The sequence below is a fragment of the Aquarana catesbeiana genome, linkage group LG02 (assembly GCF_042186555.1).
Source record: "Aquarana catesbeiana isolate 2022-GZ linkage group LG02, ASM4218655v1, whole genome shotgun sequence".
NCBI lineage: Eukaryota > Metazoa > Chordata > Amphibia > Anura > Ranidae > Aquarana > Aquarana catesbeiana.
This window is the reverse complement of record NC_133325.1, coordinates 670971653-670994276: the sequence shown is the minus strand read 5'-3', so window position 1 is coordinate 670994276 and position 22624 is coordinate 670971653. Positions and strand designations below refer to the sequence as shown.

The 22624-nt window shown below is 42.2% G+C and overlaps 1 protein-coding gene across 1 annotated transcript in view; it reads left to right on the top strand.

Moving 5' to 3' along the window:
• Positions 1–22624, top strand: part of COL26A1 (collagen type XXVI alpha 1 chain) — a 673051-nt gene that overhangs the window by 123703 nt on the left and 526724 nt on the right. The window contains exon 2 of the mRNA XM_073616675.1: positions 21892–22014. Coding sequence (XP_073472776.1) covers positions 21892–22014 — 123 coding nt within the window. The remainder of the gene's footprint in view (positions 1–21891; positions 22015–22624) is intronic.

Sequence of the window (22624 nt, the reverse complement as noted above, 5' to 3'; positions counted from 1 at the left end):
TGCCTTCATTGAAATATTATTCATGATATATCTAAGGTTTCCACTATTTATGAGCTTAATGTCAGATGGTATTTTCTGTACTTGCTGTAAACGTCCTTAGCCTAAAAAAAAGAAAATAAATGCAGTCACCACTTATAAGGATTAGTAAGCTGCATTATATTTGGGTTTAGATATGCTTTAAGGGGTACCAAAATTCAAAAAGTGATTGGAATAGCAAACTGTTATATTTATTACTAAGACAGAAGGTGAAAGCAAACCTTCTATTGATGATGGCTGGTTCAGGTGACAAATGCCTAAGAGGGGATTTCCCTTCACTTTGGAATGATTTCCACTAACTTCTATTTCCTATCCTGTGTCTCCAGGACAGGAAGTGAAGGGAAATTTCCCCAACAGGAACCAGATATTAAAAGTAAAAAAATGCTAGGCATTCAAACCCTTCCCTTAAAAATCATAAAAAAACTTCTAGCTTTAAATATACCCTAAAAACTGTAGAATTTAAGGAAATTGGGAAAAACCCTGGGGGTTACATATCAGTAATAGATCTTAAAATATTCACATATCCTTGCCAGCTACAAATCAGTCCAATCCAGGTGAAACTTTGAACTTTCTGGAAGAATTTCCTCATGTATAAATGTATGCTTGTTTGCTCTTGAGAAACACAAATCACACAATAAATTTCATTCACTAAGCGACATTATGCCTAATGTGCAGCGCAGAGCTAGATGTTCCCTGTGCCATCATATTATGCAGCATGACACCACTTTACTCCATAAACAATATGTGGTACCACCAAAATACCTAGCGGTGCAATATCAGATGCGCAGTGGCTGAGATTAACTCTTGCCATACATATGGCACCTCAACAAAAACCAAACTACAAAATACTTCAATAAGCATCAGGTGTGATGGGGGAATAGAAAGGAGGGATAAGATGAGGGAAAAGAGTTCACAGGCCCAAAGCTTAATTGAAGGACAAAAACACATAAGAGAGAGTGGGGGAAGGGGAAAATCTTCTCAGGTTTCTGGCATGGATAAAAGTCTTCAAAGGCAACCCTCCTTGGATCCTAATCCATGCCAGATCTTTTTATGTGTTGGTAAGTCTCTTTGGTGAAACATTCTTCCAGACCACCTTGCTAGGGGCTAGACGTAGGCCTGCAATGGTTTCTACAGTGCCCTTAACCCTTGACAGTTGAAAGTCCTGTTCATGGAGTGCAACTTTGATGCAACTTTACACTCTGGCACTCAAGCAGCATCAAAGTTGCAACAAAATAGTGCAGGAACCTTTATGTATCCAAAGTCGCATGTTAGGATTAGGGTTAAGGGCTAGGGTTAAGGTTAGGGCTAGGATTAGGGTAAAATGTTAGGGTTAAGGGCAAGGGTTAGGGTTAAATGTTAGGGTTAGGGTTAAGGTTAGAGTTAGGGTTCGATGTGTGATAAAACATATCTGTTCCTCTTTATTCAATACACAATACCACAACACCCAGATGTGAGCTAAAACATGTGCATTGGCAAGGTGCCCTCAACATAAATAACACTGCACAGTGGATTGTACATTAGTATAATTTGCAGTGACGCATAATGAATCATACATTTTCCCATGGGTATCATAACACACAGTTCTAAATAGGGTCTATGATATTTTCCTAAACGGCAAACTCCATCTTCAGCTATATGGTCAACCTTTCTCTTAAATCATCAGTTGTCAAGTATAGTCTCTCTCTAGTTACTGACTTGCTGCCACCTGTGATTTCATTGACTCTTTTGCCATTATAGCTATGTAAAACATTAAAAACACTGTTTAAAATACAGTTACACACTGTCTCACCATGCTCTGCACTTGCTCAGTTCCTCTGTATTTTTATGCACTATGCCAAATTTGTAAAGAGCGATCTGCTAACAGCCTAAATATTTACTGCTGTTCAGGGGATCTGGGCTTCAGCAAAATGGCAGCCTTCGGCAAGAAGAAATAGGAACAATGCTGGAGGCAATTTACAGCACACACTAATTTTGGTTAAATAAATATTAATGTGGAATGTATGTTCCTTGCTAAAGAACATTATTTTTATCAAGTTGTTATGGGTAAAACTCCACTTTAAGCACTGGGAAGGAAGCTTTCCATTTAATAAAGCCGACCTTCTGGTAGTAAAGCACTCAAAAAACTTTAGTGTTACACCAGCCAAAATTCTTTTTTAATTCAGTATTGCACTGAATGGAGAAAGGTCAGAACTTATAGTAGGTTTTTATTATTGTCCTGGTTTCCATTGGGGTGATATTCACATCACTGTTAGTGCCCTTTTAATTCCTCTGCGGGTAATAATTGGATGACTGTATAAGCAATTAATTCACCTTGACCTACTCTCAGCTATTTAATTTGCCACATTAAGATAATACTTATTGTAAGGCTGGGATACTTCATTGGGAAACAACACAGACTGAAACTTTGAATCAATGATAAATATATAAACATATTGTTTCACATAAACTTTGATCAAGGTGCTTTCAATATATTTGCTTATCTCTAGGGAGGAATGGGAAATCATATAAATGCAGTGTCCCTGCCCTGGGCTAGCTTAATTTAGTATATGGCTTTGCTGTGCTGAGCTACAATTAATTTTTTAGGTCTGATCAGGTTTATCCCTAAATCTGGTGGCTGATTGTTTCTGCCTGTTCTTGAAGAATATTCCAGAATCAGTGTGGGATTATCAGTCACTGGATTATGAATATTTATCTGACCTCCAGAGAGGCTGATTCGGAAGATGTGGATGATGGAGAAGACAAATGTTTGGGATGAACTGATAAGAGGTCTCTTCCCCTGGGGCCACTCCCCCGGGAGGGAGCATATGTGTGTTCCAGAGATGTTGCTGCTATTAGGCCTCAGCAGCTGTTATGGCTGAGGCCCTAAAGGAAGCCGTGATTATGGAACCTAGCAGGAGGAAACCTGCCTGTGGCGGCTCGGCTGGAGAGGTGGGTGCTTTTCGCCTGAAGCTCCAGGTACAGAACTTCTCACTGAAATTTGCCCATGGAAGCTCAGCTGGAGAGGTGGGTGCCTCCCCCTGAAGCTTCAGATACAGAAGATACAGAACTGCTCAATGAAGAGGAGACGTCAGAGGTTTCTGCTTAAGGATTGTGACTGCTCTCATAGGGACTGACTGTCCCCTCTTTTCTCAGCATCATATTGTGTCTGCTGCTGTAGGTCCTAATACTGCTGAAAGGGGATTTTTCAGGGAAGGTGTCCTCCAAGGTGTTGTGCCTTGAGTATCCTGCAAACCTAAACACTCCTCCCTGCATTTGTTCAAGACCTGCAGTAAATCATCAAAAAACACCCCTAGACTGAGCCTAAGTTTGTCGGTGTGCTTTTGGGACTAAAAACCAGACAGGCAGCCTCTAGTCAGGTAAGGGGACCAATTTATATCTAGCAGCCCCTCTGGGGGTTAGCGCTACATAGACATTTCCAAACTATCCAATCTACTTGTCTTTTTACTTTGGTGCATGACACAGACAATCAGAAGTTCAATTAAGCTCCCCAATATAAAATGATAGTATTGCAATTTCCAGGAGCACCTTCAGTTGGTTACGGCAAATGCTACAATGCATAATATAATTTCTTACTTGATGCTTACTTTTGATGTTTGCTAATCCTAAGGGTAGGGATGGGCCGAACACCCCCCTGTTCGGTTCGCAGCAGAACATGCAAACAGGCAAAAAATTTGTTCGAACACGCGAACACTGTTAAAGTCTATGGGACACGAATGTGTAAAATCAAAAGTGCTAATTTTAAGGGTTAATATGCAAGTTATAGTCATAAAAAGTGTTTGGGGACCTGGGTCATGCCCCAGGGGACATGTATCAATGCAAAAAAAGTTTTAAAAACGGACGTTTTTTCGGGAGCAGTGATTTTAATAATGCTTAAAGTGAAACAATAAAATTGAAATATTCCTTTAAATTTCATACCTGGGGGGTGTCTATAGTATCCCTGTAAAGTGGCGCATGTTTCCCGTGTTTACAACAGTCTGAGAGCAAAATGACATTTCTAAAGGAAAAAAAAGTCATTCAAACGTACTAGCGGTAGTGTCGGCATCTATAACGAATTGTCTGGTCTCTGCAAAACTCATAAAAGTCATTGAAACAAAGGGCCTGGGGTTCCCCCACAGTGCATTACCAGATCCTTTGGCCTGGTAATGCGGGGGGAAGAACAAGATGTAGAAAGAAAACCAAATGAATACCAGAAGAAGGTGGAAGAAGAATCGGGGAAAGAAGAAGACATTAATAAAGGAATTGTCAAAAACTACCTCTTGTCTTTTTTAACATTTTTGACACTATTTTGTGAAATGGTAGGGGTACATTTGTAACCCATTACCATTTCACACAGGGGGGGCGGGATCTGGGGTCCCCTTGTTAAAGGGGGCTTCCAGATTCCGATAAGCCCCCTGCCCGCAGACCCCCACAACCACCGGGCAAGGGTTGTGGGGATGAGGCCCTTGTCCCCATCAACATGGGGACATCCTACCCATGTTGAAGGCATGTGGCCTGGTACAGTTCAGGGGGGGGCGCTCTCTCGTCCCCCTCTCTTTTCCTGTGGCCTGCCAGGTATGGATTTTTAGGGGGACCCCCATGCCATTTTTAAAAAAATTTTTGCACGGGGTTCCCCCTTAATATCCATACCAGACCTGAAGGGCCTGGTATGGAATTTGGGGGGACCCCCATGCATTTTTTTTTTAATTTTGGTTTGGGGTTCCCCTTAATATTCATACCAGACCCGAAGGGCCTGGTAATGCACTGTGGGGGAATCCCAGGCCATTTTTTTCAATGACTTTTATGAGTATTGCAGAGACTCGACAATTCATTATAGCTGCCGGCACTACCGCTAGTACTTTTAAATGACTTTCTTTTCCTTTAGAAATGTCATTTTGCTCTTGGACTGTTGTAAACACGGGAAACATGCGCCACTTTACAGGCATACTATAGACACCCCCCAGATACGAAATTTAAAGGAATATGTCACTTTTATTGTTTTACTTTAAGCATTATTAAAATCACTGCTCCCGAAAAAACGGGCATTTTTTAAACTTTTTTTTGCACTGATACATGTCCCCTGGGGCAGGACCCAGGTCCCTGCGCATCCGCAGAACATTTTTCAGGAGGGGGTATCATTTTAAGGTCACCAATGCTCCGCCCCTTTTCAATAATGTCATGAAGGGGAGGGGCTTAGTCATTGTCACATAAAGAGTGATAACCCTCCCCCTTCCACTGCCAAATTTGGCACATTTTGTTTCTGCAATAATAATCCCCAATATTGGTGTCAGTTTCTGCAATAATAATCCCCAGTATTGGTGCCAGTTTCTGAAATAATAATCCCCAATATTGGTGTCAGTTTCTGCAATAATAATCCCCAGTATTGGTGTCAGTTTCTGCAATAATAATCCCCAGCGTTGGTGCAATAGCTGCAATATTAGCCCCAGTATAGATGGTCAGTGATTATATGCTAATTTAAAACCATGCAGCATGAAGGAGCTAATTAACACTGACATTGGCCACTAATTCAGCTCAAGGGGTTAATGAACACTGCTATTGATCACTAATGCGGTAGCGGCCAGTGGCAGTGTTGTGACAGACCTAGCCGGGACAGAGGCTGTTGGAGAGGACTGAATGCAAGCCTGTTGCCTTTTGATTATGGGCCCTGGATTTTCAATGGAACAATACTCTTTGTGAGGTGAATGAGAAATCCAGTCTGAACTGTACTAATCGGACTCAGTCGTGTATATATGTATATATTGTATGTTGTTTGATTCTGTTGGGGACTCCTTGCTGTGGATTTGTGTCCCTGAAGAGGGAGGGGGGATTCCACCAGCAGCCCCCTGCTGATAAGACTGATTCATTCTGTTGGGACACATCCTGTGAGGAGATGCTGGTGTCATCAACTCCAACTACCTGTGTTTATACTCTATACAATGTAGGAGACGGCACGACTCCTATTGGAGCTGCTGCTATTGTGAGAAATGTCCTGTGATAATTAACTCAGTCTGGGCAATAGGTCATGTCTCAGTCACCTAGGCTGTATAAAGGATTAGTTAATTAGCTCATGTTAATTAGGTTAATTAGGTTACAGTTGTATTGTTAGAGGAGGTTCCAACGGCATATAAAGTCTTGTAATTTTGATTCTAAATAAACACAGTTCATGTTAGCAACAAGCAAGTGTCACCTTGTTTTGTGCTCAGAGAGGTTGGAATATCTGATATCTGTATACAGACTGGGAGGAAGTGGTATATGACGGAAGCACTCAAGTGGAGTGTGGGACGTTCCGTGACATTGGTGGCAGCAGTGGGATAGCTTCCTGCAGTCTGGGACATCCAAACTTCCATCTGGATCCAAGGTCCAGATAGCAGGAGAGGAGAGGTACAGATACCAGCCGCCATGGATGAGGAATTCAGAAGGAGGTTGCGAGAGATGCAGATACAGCACAGAGGACCAGTATCGGAGCAGGTCCTGCTGGGATGGTGTGATTCTGGAAGGAAGCGCTAGCCCGTGAGCAGCGACACCAGGGAAAAGTTCTCCCCTCCATCGAGGAAAGGTACTGGTCGCAGTACGGACTGCGGGTGCGGTTTTTGGGAGAAAAACCACACAAGAAGCAGACAGCTGAATTAAGCAGGCTGGTCTGGGCAGAGATAAAGCTGGATGAAAGCTACAGAGCCCTACGGTGGCATGTATCCCAAGCATGTCCCTGGATAGCGGATGACAGCCCAACGGAAGGCTTAAGCTACGGCGGCTTGGGACTGTTGTATGTGAAGCTGACAGAGGACTCTAACTTTGGGAGTGATTTGGAGTGGCGGGTGGACGAAATCATGGATTTCAGAGAAGGGCTACTGAACATTTCGGAAGTGCACTGGGCACAGGAAGATTTGGAGTTTCTGGCCATTCAGGAATGGGAGCTAGAGATCGCCTACAGACAGCTGCTAGACATTGCTCAGTGCCAGGGCTGGGCTCCCTTTGCCTGGGACTATCAGGAAATACCAGCTGACAACCCTGAAATCCTGGCTGAAGAGTCAGCAATGTGGCAGAGCAATAGTGTGCTTTGCCAACCTGCCCCCACAGCTAGGGAGGCGGAGGTCTTATGGCGGATGCAGCAAGTGCTGACTGACCTTGATGATCCTGTTTCTACATGGGATGATCTTGGATGGAGGAATGTGCCTGTCCAGCAGCATGCCAGAGAATTTGCAGCGGAAAATCTGGAGATTGCCATCCCCAAACCTGAAGTGCTGACAACCGGGCAGAGCTCTGCTAACCTCTGCCCAGCACTGATAGCATCTTCTGGATTCCATGGACAGGAGATGGTGAACCTCCATCCCCAGACACCAGTTGCAGAGACAGGGATTTGATAGACTTTTCTGCTGAGGAAGAACCATCAGGTGAGCCCCCAGCAGAAGAGTTGGGATTAGGGCCAAACTTCATTGTGCTCTGCTCAGCACTGATGGCATCTTCTGGGTTCCATGGACAGGAGATGGTGAACCTCTATCCCCAGACATCAGTTGCAGAGACATGGGATTTGATAGACTTTTCTGCTGAGAAAGAACAACCTGATGAGCCTCCAGCAGAAGAGCTGCTATCAGGGCCAAAGTTCACTGTGTTCTGCCCAGCACCAACAGTGACTTCGGCCTTCTTGAGAGAAGAGGTAGTCGGCCTTTCTCCCACAACACTGACAGGGACATGTGATTTTCTGCCAGCAGCATCTATGGAGTTAAAACAAACTTCTCCAGCTGAAGATCTGGTAACTGAACAGAGGGTCCAAGACCTCTGTCAGACACTTTTACCAATTCCAGAGACTGGGGATTTAATAGACGTTTCTGTAGAGGAGGAACCACCTGGCAAACCCCCAGCAGAAGTGCTGGCAACCGGACAGAGGGTCCAAGACCTCTGCCCCACACCTGCAGCAATTGTGGAGGCCCAAGGTGAGGAGGTGGCAGTCTATCGCGAGCTGCAGATCAGGATCCAAGGAGAGAATGTAGTCACATTCTGCAGCTGCAGCTTGATCTGGTGTCAGTGGATGGGGCTTCAGTCCCCACCTGTATACCCCAGGGATTCTGGGCAGACGGCCCAGATCCCCAACAGCAGGATGGAGTGAGCCCAGTCCCCCTGTCTTCTCTCCAGCGGCAGAAAGGACTCCAGGGAGAAGGGCCCGTCCAGGCCTCTCCCCAGCAGCAGATATGTTCTCTGAGAGAGGCAGAGGTTGGCTGGGTGAGTAATACTCTGTTTGGAACAATTTGTTTGGGGTCCTGTGTGGGTACAGGCAGTAGAGGACTGGAACTACTGACTAACTTCGGAGTCAACCCGTCTGGGGTCTCCTCCTGTGTTAGTCTCCTGCCGAAAGGGGAGAAATGTGACAGACCTAGCCGGGACAGAGGCTTTTGGAGAGGACTGAATGCAAGCTTGTTGCCTTTTGATTATGGGCCCTGGATTTTCTATGGAACAATACTCTTTGTGAGGTGAATGAGAAATCCAGTCTGAACTGTACTAATCGGACTCAGTCATGTATATATGTATATATTGTATGTTGTTTGATTCTGTTGGGGACTCCTTGCTGTGGATTTGTAAGCTATAAGGAGTAGGGCCCTCTAATTCCTACTGTATCAAAGTGTATTGTATTTGTACTGTCTACCCTCAAGTTGTAAAGCGCTACGTAAACTGTTGGCGCTATATAAATACTGTATAATAATAATAATAATTTGTGTCCCTGAAGAGGGAGGGGGGGATTCCTCCAGAAGCCCCCTGCTGAGACTGATTCATTCTGTTGGGACACATCCTGTGAGGAGATGCTGGTGTCATCAACTCCAACTACCTGTGTTTATGTTAATTGAATGAGCTGATCACATTGTCCTCTATACAATGTAGGAGACGGGACGACTCCTATTGGAGCTGCTGCTATTGTGAGAAATGTCCTGTGATAATTAACTCAGTCTGGGCAATAGGTCATGTCTCAGTCACCTAGGCTGTATAAAGGATTAGTTAATCAGCTCATGTTAATTAGGTTAATTAGGTTACAGTTGTATTGTTAGAGGAGGTTCCAACGGCATATAAAGTCTTGTAATTTTGATTCTAAATAAACACAGTTCATGTTAGCAACAAGCAAATGTCGCCTTGTTTTGTGCTCAGAGAGGTTGGAATATCTGATATCTGTATACAGACTGGGAGGAAGGGGTATATGACGGAAGCACTCAAGCGGAGTGTGGGACGTTCCGTGACAAGTGTTAATTACCCCTTTGTATTGCAGCAGGAATAGGTTAACACTGACACTGGCCACTAATGCAGCACAAAGGAGTTAATTAACTGCTACTGGCCACTAATGCATTAGAGATCAATGGCAGTGTTCATAAACGCCTTGAGCTTTTGTGGCCAGTGTCAGTACATTAACCCCTTCATGCTGCATATTACTGGCTAATGGCTTAATTAACCCCCAATCACAAAACCCACCACAGCTCCCAAGACATTAACCAGTCCAGTGCACTGGAAAAGTATCACTGTAACATTACACTGTTAAGCAACATATATTCCCCTCTGTCCACCATTGCTCACTTACCTAATTCCAGCAACATGCACGCTCCCTCGCAGTGCATCTCTCTCTTCCTGTCCCGGCCTCTGAATGACATCATGTCAGAGGCGGGGAATAGAAATGATCTGTGGGGCGGAGTTCACTCCTCCTGACAGAGAAGTGTAACTGATGTCTTCTCAGCTGAGTGTAGGAGTGCAGGGAGCATACCAGCACTCGGCACCCCGCTGCAGCTCTGCAAGGACACTTTAGGTCTGACTTGGGTAGTGATCTGTGACTGTGTACTGATGTGCATGTTCATCTGCCATCGAGCACAGTTTAGCCGGCAATGCCCACACTGTCACGTTGCCGATTCCGGGGGGGGGCACTTGACCCCCCTTGCCCCCTGCTGTGGATGCCCATGCCCAGTCCCCAAACACTTTTTATGACAATAGCCTGCATATTAACCTTTAAAATTAGCACTTTTGATTTCTCTCATAGACTTTTAAACGGTGTTCTGCAGCTTTCGAATTTGCTGCGAACATCCCAAATTGTTCGCTATTCGGCGAACGGGCGAACAGCCAATGTTCGAGTCAAACTCATGTTCGACCCGAACAGACAGCCCATCCCTACCTAAGGGTATGTATAGTCAAAGTTTTTTCTTATATTTTGGATAGAGTAAGGAAGGTTTAAAACCCCTGTAAAATGTTCTTGTTGACTTTCTCTATACTTGGTAGATTTAGCTTTCCTATTTCTCCCCATACTTATTGTCATTGAGACAGAAATGCCCACAACAGAACCCAGAAATTAAAAAAAATTACCTTATAGGGTTTTTATGGGGTAGAAGAAATTTTGGCTATACATATTGTAGGAGGATTAACTCAAGGAAGTGTTTTTAAGCACTAAAGCTTCGGGCCACTCATTAATTCCTCTTTTTAGGGCTTTCCTTGCTCACTTTTCTAAAAACGTAATTTCACAAAACAACAAAGAGGGTTACCCTTACAGGGGGTTTCAGCATCTCTCTTCCATAGTAACACAAATACTTCACTTCAGCCTCCTGGCTATCCAGGTCCACTCAGACCCTTTATCTGCTTCCACACAGCTAAAAAGGCTCCTTAGGAAGGGAAGAGCCCTGAACTATTGCAAACACCCAATTCATAAGGGCTGTGCACACCTGCCCAATCAGGATAGAAGATTTCATACTTCTGAAGTCACTATGAAGCCTTCGGGCTTCAGACCCTACACAGGACTTACTGTTCTCAAAGGACATTGAGCAACACGTTTCCTCTGTACCAAAAATGCTTACCGGAACCCCTCAACCATAGGATGATGGGATCCCGTGGCCATATTGGATTTTGCCTGAATGCTGGGAGCTGTCAATCCATGCAGCTTTGAGTTAGCACTGGCTGCAGTGCTCTATTTTTAAGTGCAATACCCATTTTTTTAATATATATTAAATCCTTTAAAACGAAGAACACTAGGTGTTGTGTGCTTTCTGTTTGCTTCCATATGTACACCTGTTGCATCCAAGGATTTGTGTATATCTTTTCATGTGACAACACTGAAGAAATGACACTTTGCTACAAAGAAAAGTAGTGAGTGTACAGCGTGTATAACAGTGCAAATTTGCTGTCTCCTCAAAATAACTCAACGCACAGCCATTAATGTCTAAACTGCTGGCAACAAAAGTGAGTACACCCCTAAGTGAAAATGTCCAAATTGGGCCCAATTAGCCATTTTCCCTCCCCAGTGTCATGTGACTCGTCAGTGTAACAAAGTCTCAGGTGTGTTAAATTTGGTGTTATTGCTCTCACTCTCTCATGCTGGTCACTGGAAGTTCAACATGACACCTTATGGCAAAGAACTCTCTGAGGATCTGAAAAAAAGAATTGTTGCTCTACATAAAGATGGCCTAGGCTATAAGAAGATTGCCAAGACCCTGAAACTGAGCTGCAACACGGTGGCCGAGACCATATTGCTGTTTAACAGGACAGGTTCCACTCAGAACAGGCCTTGCCATGATCGACCAAACAGTTGAGTGCACATGCTCAGCGTCATATCCAGAGGTTGTCTTTGGGAAATAGATGTATGAGAGCTGCCAGCATTGCTGCAGAGGTAGAAGGGGTGAGGGTTCAGCCTGTCAGTGCTCAGACCATACGCCACACACTGCATCAAATTGATCTGCATGACTGTCATCCCAGAAGGAAGCCTCTTCTAAAGATGATGCACAAGAAAACCCACAAACAGTTTGTTGAAGACAAGCAGACTGAGGACATGGATTACTGGAACCATGTCCTGTGGTCTGATGAGACCAAGATAAATGTATTTGGTTCAGATGGTGTCAAGCATGTGTGGTGGCAACCAGGTGAGGAGTACAAATACAAGTGTGTCTTGCCTACAGTCAAGCATGGTGGTAGGATTGTCACGGTCAGGGGCTGCATGAGTGCTGCCGGCCCTGGGAAGCTAGAGTTCATTGAGGGAACCATGAACATGTGCTGTGACATACTGAAGCAGAGTATGATCACCGCCCTTCGGAGACTGGGCCACAGGGCAGTACTCCAACATGATAACGACCCCAAACACCCCTCCAAGACGACTACTGCCTTGCTAAAGAAGCTGGGGTAAAGATGGACTGGCTAAGCATGTCTCCTGACCTAAACCCTATTGAGCATCTGTAGGGCATCCTCAAACGGATGGTGGAGGAGCGCAAGGTCTCTAACATCCACCAGCTCTGTGCTGTCGTTATGGTGGAGTGGAAGAGGACTCCAGTGGTAACCTGTGAAGCTCTGGTGAAATCCATGCCCCAGAGGGTTAAGGCAGTGCTGGAAAATAATGGTGGCAGCACAAAATATTGACACTTTGGGCCCAGTTTGGACATTTTTACTTACGGGTGTGCTCACTTTTGTTGTCAGTGGTTTAGACATTGATGGCTGTGTGTTGAGTTATTTTGAGGGGACAGCAAATGTACACTGTAATACAAGCTGTACACTCACTACTTTACATTGTAGCAAAGTGTTATTTCTTCAGTATTGTCACATGAAAAGATACAATAAAATATTTACAAAAATGTGAGGGGTGTATTCACTTTTGTGAGATACTGTATATATAATGTATATCTGCTGAGCTATGTTAGCTAAGGCTGGGAAACATTGCAGTCGGGCAGTGCTGGGACTAATAACATAATTGTACAAATTGCACATGTATATTACATTGTAGGCAGGAGCATATGCCCGATCAGCAGATGCGCCCCAAGCAACCAACAAGGTAAACCGATCCGCTACGAGGTGCTGGTGGCGCATGCTCAGATGCGCCTTGTCATCAGCATTGGTTGTCATGCAACCAGCCCAGCCAGCCAATTAGCTCAAGGGACCCGCTGCGCATGCTCAATGCGGCCGGTGGTAGTCCGGAAGACTAGAGATGCTAGTCAGCGAGGGCAGCCGATGCCGATCAGACAGATGCTCCTGACTACAATGTAATTTACATGTGCAATTTGTACAATTATGTTTTTAGTCCCAGCACTGCCAGATTGCAATGTTTCCCACCCTTAGCTAACATAGTTCAGCAGATATACATTATATATACATATGTGACATTTATATATTTTTTTTGACGGGACTGATGACGTAATGTGCTGTCATGGGATGGGAGGGGCTATTTGCGCTCTGGTTCTGATTGGTGGATGTTCACTTAAATACCTCTGCACAACAGTATGAATTTATCACATGCCTGACTAAGGGGTCCTGCGTGGCTCCGAAACGTTACACTGTTTTGTGATGAGATCTTTCTTTAGTAATGAATTGTTTGGATGAAATTGATGATCCGTGGTGTGCTGGCGAATATCTACATATCGTATAGGTTCCAGTGTCCAGCTGGCGGTTGTTACAGCACCCAGTACCTTAAGAGCCTATTCCAGGAATGTGTGCGATGGGAATATGGACTGTGAATTACTATTCAGACTTTCTTGTTGATATTTGTTATATACCGGTATTTGGAATTACCGTAATACACACATATATTCCATATATTATTTAGTTGATTTGCACATTTGATCTTTTTTATAATCTATATTGCATTTTATAGAAATTTGAGTATTCAATATTTGATTTGCACTGCACTAATTATTGTTATTTACATTGTGACTACTGAGTTTTGTGAAATCACTTATTAGTGTTACCTGGCAACTCCAGTGTTGTCTTGTGCACCATTATTCTTATTTTATTGTGTTTTTTTTTTTTTTGGTTGTGCTAATTGGTTTTGGGTTTATTACATATCAGAAATATGCCAGGACAAACAATACAATCATACTCTCGGGTCTGTTTTGATTGCAATATGTAGTTTAATTGCTAATTTTAGAATTGTGGCCTGAAATGAACTCATCTATATGGCACTCAGAAACATTATTCAATATTGGTCATATTAAGAGTTAAAGAAATCTGTAAATGCCCATAAAGAAGCTTAGTCTTTCTCATGAAACCAACTCCAGGCATGTATTCCAAGTGTAAGCTGAAATGCCCTGCAGCAATTCCCAGTACTCAGGGAAAAAGTTCATCAACCGCTAAATGAAAAACAAAGAACATGCAGCAGCTTTGAGCTTTCAGCATTCGCTGAAATCCACAGCATTGAAAAAAATTGCACTTACAAGCAAAGGCAAGCAAGACAAGCACATATCCTACAATGTATTGTATGTAGCACATTATCTTTTTTGCATTGCTGGAAAAATGCTTGTCTGGCTTGCCAGACTTTGTGATTATCCTTTATTTTCTTCTTTGGCATCTTTGTTATTCTGTCTTTTTGGTTTCCTGTGTAATCAAATATAGCCAACCAAATCCCAGCAACGATCGGAGGATAATCTGACCCTTGGGGTGCTCAGCAGACATCTGAAAGGTCTGTACCCTCCATTGTCTGTTAGTTGCCTCTTTTTTAGAGGCCGCACAGAAGTAAAACCTGACACAGTTTCTAGTTTACGTTTTTCCCATAAGCCTTGTATAAAGCAGATCGCTCAGTAAACTAACTGCAGCTGTGCATAGCTTAACTGATTACATTTCACTGGAAGGAAGTGGCCAGTGTAATTACACACATGTTCCAGAGTTTTTGTAACTGACACCTTGCTGTAAGTACAGTATCTGTTGTCCTCTCGTTGTGTACATACATTTTTTAATAATCCAGTAAGATTGTCAATCTTAAGTGGGGTACACACTATAAGAAAATCGGGCGAACGTTTTTTCTCAATGTTTCACAGCAAATCGGAACCGATGAAAGAAAATTCTTACGAATATTCTCGTATGACAAATTTGTTTCTGATCATGCGCGGTCTTTCTTTTCTGATTTTTCTTGTACGAAAATCGTACGAAAATGGTACATATTAAAATAGTTTGTTCTGTTCCCGTACGAGAAAAATGTTGGAGTTTGTCCCTTCGGGAATTTCCATACGAAAATTCAGAATCAGCTGTTGAAAGTTGTGTACACACTATACGAAAATCGTACGAAAATTCTTTAAGTGAAAATGTTCGCCCGATTTACTTATAGTGTATATGAGCCTTTAATCTTATGTTACTGTCTTTTTATATATGAAATATGATACTATACTACAGTATATGTATGCCTTATCTGATAAGTGCGCACATAATAAGGAATGGAAATCCTATAAGAAATATTTGTTAGAATGGGGATCTCCTAAGAACTGCAGATGTTCAGGAAGTGGGAGCTCACACTTAATTCAGTTTTAATGATAGCATTAAGTAGGTAAATTATATCAATATGTATTTGATGAAGGTTTGGTTGGGCGGTGATCTGCTGGATTTTGTCTGTCTTGTCTGGGCAAGGTGGAGTCTGGTTGAGTCGATGCGTGGCTTTTTGTATGCTTTGGATACCCCAGAAGTGATATCACCCTGCTTCAAAGTTTGATTCTGTTCCTGTTAACCTTTTTGTGCTGTAGCACTTTTTGTTGCATCAGGGAGGTGGAGTGCAAGCACAGTGATCTCACTGATAGAATGTTAATGGGGTTAATTTAAAAGAGCAGCTAGTTGGTCATACTGTGGCCATATTGCTGCTTTACAGTGGCTCTCTGAAGCCAGTGGAGCACATCTAAAAAAAATGTAATGGAAAAAAAGCTAGAAGAAGGAGATCCTGATCACATGAGCTGTCAAAATATGTGATCGATCTCTTCTCCAAAGACAAAGCTTTCTCTGCAGTGTTATGCGGAGAATAATCCTCTGAACATTGCATTGGCTACACAGTGGTTGGCATGGAGTAATACTGTGATGTCCAGTAGGTTTTCAGAGAAATTGTCAGTGGTTTAATTCCCCAATATCAATAAATATAAATATCAGTTTTGGGTTCACTGGCTGTTTTATTGCTAAGGATAACTGTATATAAAGCCACAGATGCAGTATCCATGTGTGCTGTTGTAGAATGGTACTGTGCCCATAGAACCATAACTCAATATAAAACAATATCCATGCATCAAACGTTTTCTAATTGGCTTTCTGTAGAATGTAGGCATGGTATACTGAGGATACTGAGTGTCTATCAAGGGCAGAATGAACTGAACACTGCAGGGCAGCTCTTCTGGTATCATAGTGCTATGCATATGTTTCCCCACAAATGTTGCCTAATCTTTTAATCTCTTTGAGTTTTTCCAGTTTTCTTAACAGATGGCTTCAGTTCCACTGCACATTCTGAACATTTCATAGTATATCGATCATCGCATTCATTCATATATTTCACATGTAGAGTGTGAGTCACAAAGTCTGTGGGAGATTCCATGACATATAATGTTATCACCTTTCATTACTGCTAGTGCACAGTTCAGAGACACTAGCGTGGAAACAAGGTAGAATGTGTTTGTTAAAGATTTGTTGTATGATATTTCAGTGTACATTTATCTTATAAGGGTAGCTAAAAATTAAATCCACACCTCTTTTCCGTTGTACTAGACTACAGTGAATACTTTTAATACTCCCCATATATATAGGAAACAAATTGGTGGCCCCAACCGGTGAGCCTTATGTGGCTTTCAGCTGCCTATAGTATGACTACCTACGGGCCTCTAACCATGCCTCACTGAGCAGTAAATATTATCACCTGTGATGTATTTCAATTAACTTGAAAATCTGGCCTGTTAGTGGGTCCTGAGGACAGGTGTTGAGAACCACTGCTCTACTAAATCATACACATCACATGAGCAAAAAACCCAAGGAGATGTCACCCAACATATATGATTTGGTTTAAATTTTTAACATTTTTTTTTTAAATCTGTTTGATTCCTATTTTCCAAAGTAGTATAGTTGTGTAGCAAATGGCAACAGACCCTTGATATAATGGTATTAGCACTATTTTGTGGTATACCTATAACCAAAAATTATCATCCTAGTTGGACTTTATTATAATATAGTATACATCCAAATGTGCTTTCGCATACTTTTTGGGTATATGCAAAAGGTTTTCCTAGTACCTGAGGATTCCTTTAGCCCTGACTACACACTAAATGCTAACACTTGCCTTCATCTATGTGTAGTAACGATTTCCACACTTTAAGGGCTCATCCCCAATGTTTTTGGCACGTTGACACATGTTATGTAGAGCATGGTCAACAATTTTTAATTTTAATCATTTTCATTCACGCTCATGGACCACAAATACACACCTGCCTTATTTTTTTCAGCTAGGTTCTGGTGCATTTCTTTTGTTCATGTACTGTATGTGTCTTGTGCCTGAGAATTCCTTTAGTCCTCGGAAAACACTGAATGCTAATACTTGTCTCCATCTGTGTTGAGTACACATTTTCACACTTTAAGGGTCCATCTACAAGTGTTTTTGGCATGTTGACGCATGTTATAAAGAGTGTGCTCAAAAATCTTTATTAAGATTTCAATGCACGTCCATGGACCAAAAATAAACTCCTAACTTTTTCCACCTGAGGTTCAGGTGTGTTTGTTTTGTTCATGTTTGTGTCTTGAGTTGCTATTGCATTGTGCATACACAGTCAATTTACTATGCTTTAATATGCATGATAACACAACAATATGTGCATAGAAGTGTGAATGTGACCTAACAGATAAGGCTCTGAAAACTTATGCCACGTACACACGATCGGAATTTCCGACAACAAAACCGTGGATTTTTTTACGAATGATGTTGGCTCAAACTTGTCTTGCATACACACTAGACATGTGCGATTAGTTTTGTATGAATCGAAAATTCGTACGAATTTCAGAAAGTTCGTACATTTGGAAGCATCCGAAATATGAATTGCTATGCTTCCGAATTTTATACGAAATACGAAATTTCGTTGACGAATTTCGGATCCAAATTCCGTTACAACGGAAACCCGCGGGAACACCTTTTAAAAGTCTAAGGGAGAAATCAAAAGTGATAATTTAAAGGTTAATATGCAAGTTATTGTTGTAAAAAGTGTTTGGGGACCTGGGTCCTGCCCCAGGGGACATGTATCAATGCAAAAAAAGTTTTAAAAACGGACGTTTTTTCGGGAGCAGTGATTTTAATAATGCTTTAAGTGAAACAATAAAAGTGAAATATTCTTTTAAATTTCGTACCTGGGTGGTGTCTATAGTATGCCTGTAAATTAGTGCATGTTTCCTGTGTTTATAACAGTGCGAGAGCAAAATGACATTTCTAAAGGAAAAAAAAAGTAATTTAAAAGCGTTATGAATTGTTAGTCCCGACAATACACATAAAAGTCATTGAAAGTCATTGGAAAATTTTAAAAAATACGTGGGGGTCCCCCAAAATTCCATTACCAGGAACTCCGCGGTAAAATTTTTTTTTAAAATGGCGTGGGGTTCCCCCCAAAAATCCATACGTCTGGTATGGATTTTAAAGGGAACTCCGCGCCAAAATTTTTAAAAAAATGGCATGGGGTTCCCCCAAAAATCCACAGGAGACCCTTATCCGAGCACGCAACCTGGTAGGCCACAGGAAAAGAGGGGGGATGAGAGAGCATCCCCCCTCCTGAACCGTACCAGGCCACATGCCCTCAACATGGGGATGATGTCCCCAGGTTGATGGGGACAAGGGCCTCATCCCCACAACCCTTGCCCAGTGGTTGTGGGGGTCTGCAGACGGGGGGCTTATCGGAATCTGGAAGCTCCCTTTAACAAAGGGGACACCCAGATCCAGGCCCCCCTCCTATGTGAATTGGTAAGGGGTACATTGTACTCCTACCATTTCACAAAAATAAAGTGTCAAAATGTTAAAAAACCACAGGAGACGGCTTGGGACAAGTCCTTTATTAAAAATAAAAAAATAAAAAATAAAAAAGATTCCAGCGATGTAATCCAATAAATCCATGCTCCTACTCCAGCAATGTAATCCAATTTTCGATCTCCAGCGATGGATGATCTCCAGGGACTCCAGCGAGGAACACACACAGGATCCTGCCTCCAACGGAGGCACCCAGCCAATGATGCGGCGCTAGCTTAACAGCTCTTATGTAGCTCTAATGCCCTGTACACACGATACGGTCACACAAAGTTGGTCGGAAATTCCGAACATCAAGAAGGCGGTGACCTACAACGCGTATGACGAGCGGAGAAGAATTAAGTTCAATAGCCAGTGCTGCTCTTCTGCTTGATTCCGAGCATGCGTAGCACTTTGTGAGTCGGAATTGTGTACGGAATTTCCGACAACGGATTTTGTTGTCGGAAAATTTGAGAACCAGATCTCAAATTTTGTGTGACGGAAATTCCTATGGAAAATGTGTGATGGAGCCTACACACGGTCGGAATTTCCGACAACAAGGTCCTATCACACATTTTCCATCAGAAAATCCTATCGTGTGTACAGGGCATAATACGAAACGGAATGGAACGAAACAAAACAAATTTTTTGACAGCGCACATGTCTAATACACACGGTCACACAAATGTTGTGGGAAATTCCGAACGGAAGAACACGGTGACGTACGACAAGCCGAGAAAAAGGAAGTTCAATAGCCAGTGCGACTCCTGCTTGATTCCGAGCATGCGTGAGCTTATGTGCGACGGACTTGTGTACACTCGATTTGAGAATCTGCTCTCAAACATTTGTGTGTGTAAATTCTGACAGCAAATGTTCAATGGAGCATACACACGGTCGGACTTTCCGACAACAAGCTCACATCTAACATTTCCCGTCGGAAATTCTGATCGTGTGTATGTGGCATAAGATTTTTGATTAATTTATCAAAAAGTTTTAATCAACCTTTGACTTATGAAGTTTCACATAAATGTTTCAGGAAGATATTGGTAACTGTTCATCTCCAAAGGTCATTCAAAAGGGACTTGTTTTCACCAATTTTTTTGGTACTTTATAGTTTAGAAAGTCTAGCAGAAGGATAAGAATTGGCCACACACAGTACCATCTCATTGTCTATTCGCCTTTAGATTTATCAATAGAGTCTACCTTATTGGGTGTAGATTAAATTAATTGTTTAGATAGACTCCCTTAGTACAATGTGTTGGCTTTGTTAAAATGTGTCCAATACCAAAATATTTTTTAAGTGTTGGATAAACTGGTAAGGTGTTAAAACCTGTCATTTTTTAATATTGTCTGCCCCTATTAGGGATTTACTCTATTTTTCCAAATTCTGTCATTGCGACTGAGAGAGGGCAAGTGAGAGAAATATCCAAAATTTTGAGTTAACAGAACAGGCATAAATCTTACAATGGGGACATCTGTTCTGGTGACATCTGTCTAAGAGGACTTTTTCCTCACTTTGATGAGATTTTTTTTTTCACTTCCTGTTGTGTCTTAATGAGTGGGAAGCATGAGGGGAAATCTCTCCAATCGGACATAGTGAGGGTTTTTAGCCATTTACAACAATGAAGAAAACAGGTGTGCAACAGGTTTGCTTCAAGAAGATTTCACAGCTTGGCCATATTAAAGCTGAAATCTGGGCTGGAAAAAAATACCATTGCAAAAGGAGCACCCACACTACAGGAATAAGGAGTAAAACTTACCAGCAGGCTCTCACCATCTGTGTGACTGGTTCAGCACTGCCACATCTCTAAGGGGCTTTCAGCTGTGGTCACATGATCACCACTCCTAGAGATAATAACAATTTAACTCTTGCAGTGCAAGGGTGAATCACAGCAAGGTATTTTTTTAACAATCCCAAGGTTCAGCTTTAAAATATAACTGATGGCAAAACTTTTTTCGTTTTGGATGAAGTGAAGAGGTGTTAGAACACCAGTACAGCTTTTATTGGTCTCTGTGCCCCCGTTCTGCTTACCATTATCATCAAAAAAAAAGTAAAAGAAAATCTCAAATTTTGGGTTGTCCCCAGAACAGTAATGAAGGGGAAATCTTCCAATGGGCACATTAGTTCTGGTGACTGTGGAGACACCCTGGGATCCCCTCATGCTGCAGAGATTTCTTTTCACTCGCTGTTTTGGCTATGGAAGAAGAAGTGAAGGGTAATCTTCCCAATGGAACACGGATTCCCCACCCCCCCAAAAAAAAAACAACTGGCAGGGGTTTTACCTCTCCCTTTCTGTCAAGAATTGTTTGACCTGCTGGTAGTGTTGTCAGAACTTTGGTCCGCAGTACTGATGTCCACCAGCGGGTGTCTCCTAGCAGTCTGGAACTGTCAGGAAAGGTTTCACCTGCTGGTGGCACTGTCTGATCTTTTGACCGCAGTACTGATGTCCACCAGCGGGTGTCTCCTGGCAGTGCGGAGCCAACATTATCTCCTGCGATCAGGCATCACCTGTATTGTGCTGAGTGTATTAATACCCAGAAAGCACTCACACACTTGACTTGGTATTGTCCTTGAGCCCAGACCTGTATCCTGTGATCCTGAGAACCCAAACCTGAACCTGTAATTGGACCTGTTCCTGCCCATCCTGTGATCCTGTATTCCTGCACCCCTACCTTGCAGCTTGATCCCTTCCACCTTTTCCTTGTCCTGTCTTGCTCCTTGCCCCATCTGCTGATCTCCCATTTATGACCCTGGCCTGGCTACGTTTACGATTCTGGTATTCCCCATCTATTGTACATACCTGTTTTGTGTGTTGTTATTTGTGGGTCACTGTCTGGTTGTTGGATTGTTGTATACTGTTTGGTATTGGAGGTGCTTTTATATCTGTATTCACTTATCTTAATAAACTACATTATTTCACTTTACATGCGTTTGGTTCCCTCTGTTGCAGTCCACACGGTTCTGGTCATACACGACACTTTCTCTATCCAAAATGAATAAAAAAATCCCTTTAGTTCTGCTTTAAGATTTGCATGGATTTTTAATGTTGTGGCAGAAATTTAGGAACTCCATTTTAAGTGAAGTGTTAAAAAAAGCCCAAAAAAGTAATTAAATGTAGAAGTTTTGTTTTGCTTGATGTACTGACTGATATGTATTAATGTTTCTTCTCCTGTAGGAATTGGTGTCAATTCACAGCAACTAAAACAGTTACTTGCCAAGTACAGAATGGTTCAGAGACGGTGGTCCAGAGAGTTTACCAGAGTTGCAGATGGCCAGGACCATGCACTAATCTTGTCAGGTACTATGAAGTTTTTATCTTTCCTCTAAAAACTGGTGTCCTGATTTATGCTGTTTAACCTTTTCTAATTCAACATTTTCATATTAATGTTTCTCTTTAATAACTATCCCTGTAACCCACTGTGTATGCAAGCTTTAAAAAAAAAAAAAAAAAAAAAAGAGTTTAGATTAAACTTGTGCTTAGGGCTTATGAGGACTGCCATTGCTGTTCTCCTGAAAATGCCACGTCTCTCTTTTTTCTCAGTCAATGACCTAGGACAAGCATGTAGATTAGAAAGTGTGAAGTCAGAATTCATGGTCTGCATCCTTGTCCCAGACCAGTGCAACTAATATTTCCGAAAGGATAGGTCTACATACTGTTTATTTCTAGTACACGTTTTCTTAAAATTAGATATAGTCATTTGTTGTGTCAAACTAATTTATAGCAAAATGATGCATTGGAAAGCAGCCAACATTTTAATAGTTTTTTAGATCATATAGGAAAAAAGCTATAGATAGGGAAAAACTGCTGTTAAAATTAAGATTGACTCTAAAAAAGAAAAATCAATGTAGGGGCTAAACTATGTGAACAACTTGCAAACCCTGTAACTGTCACTTTTGCTGGACAGCTT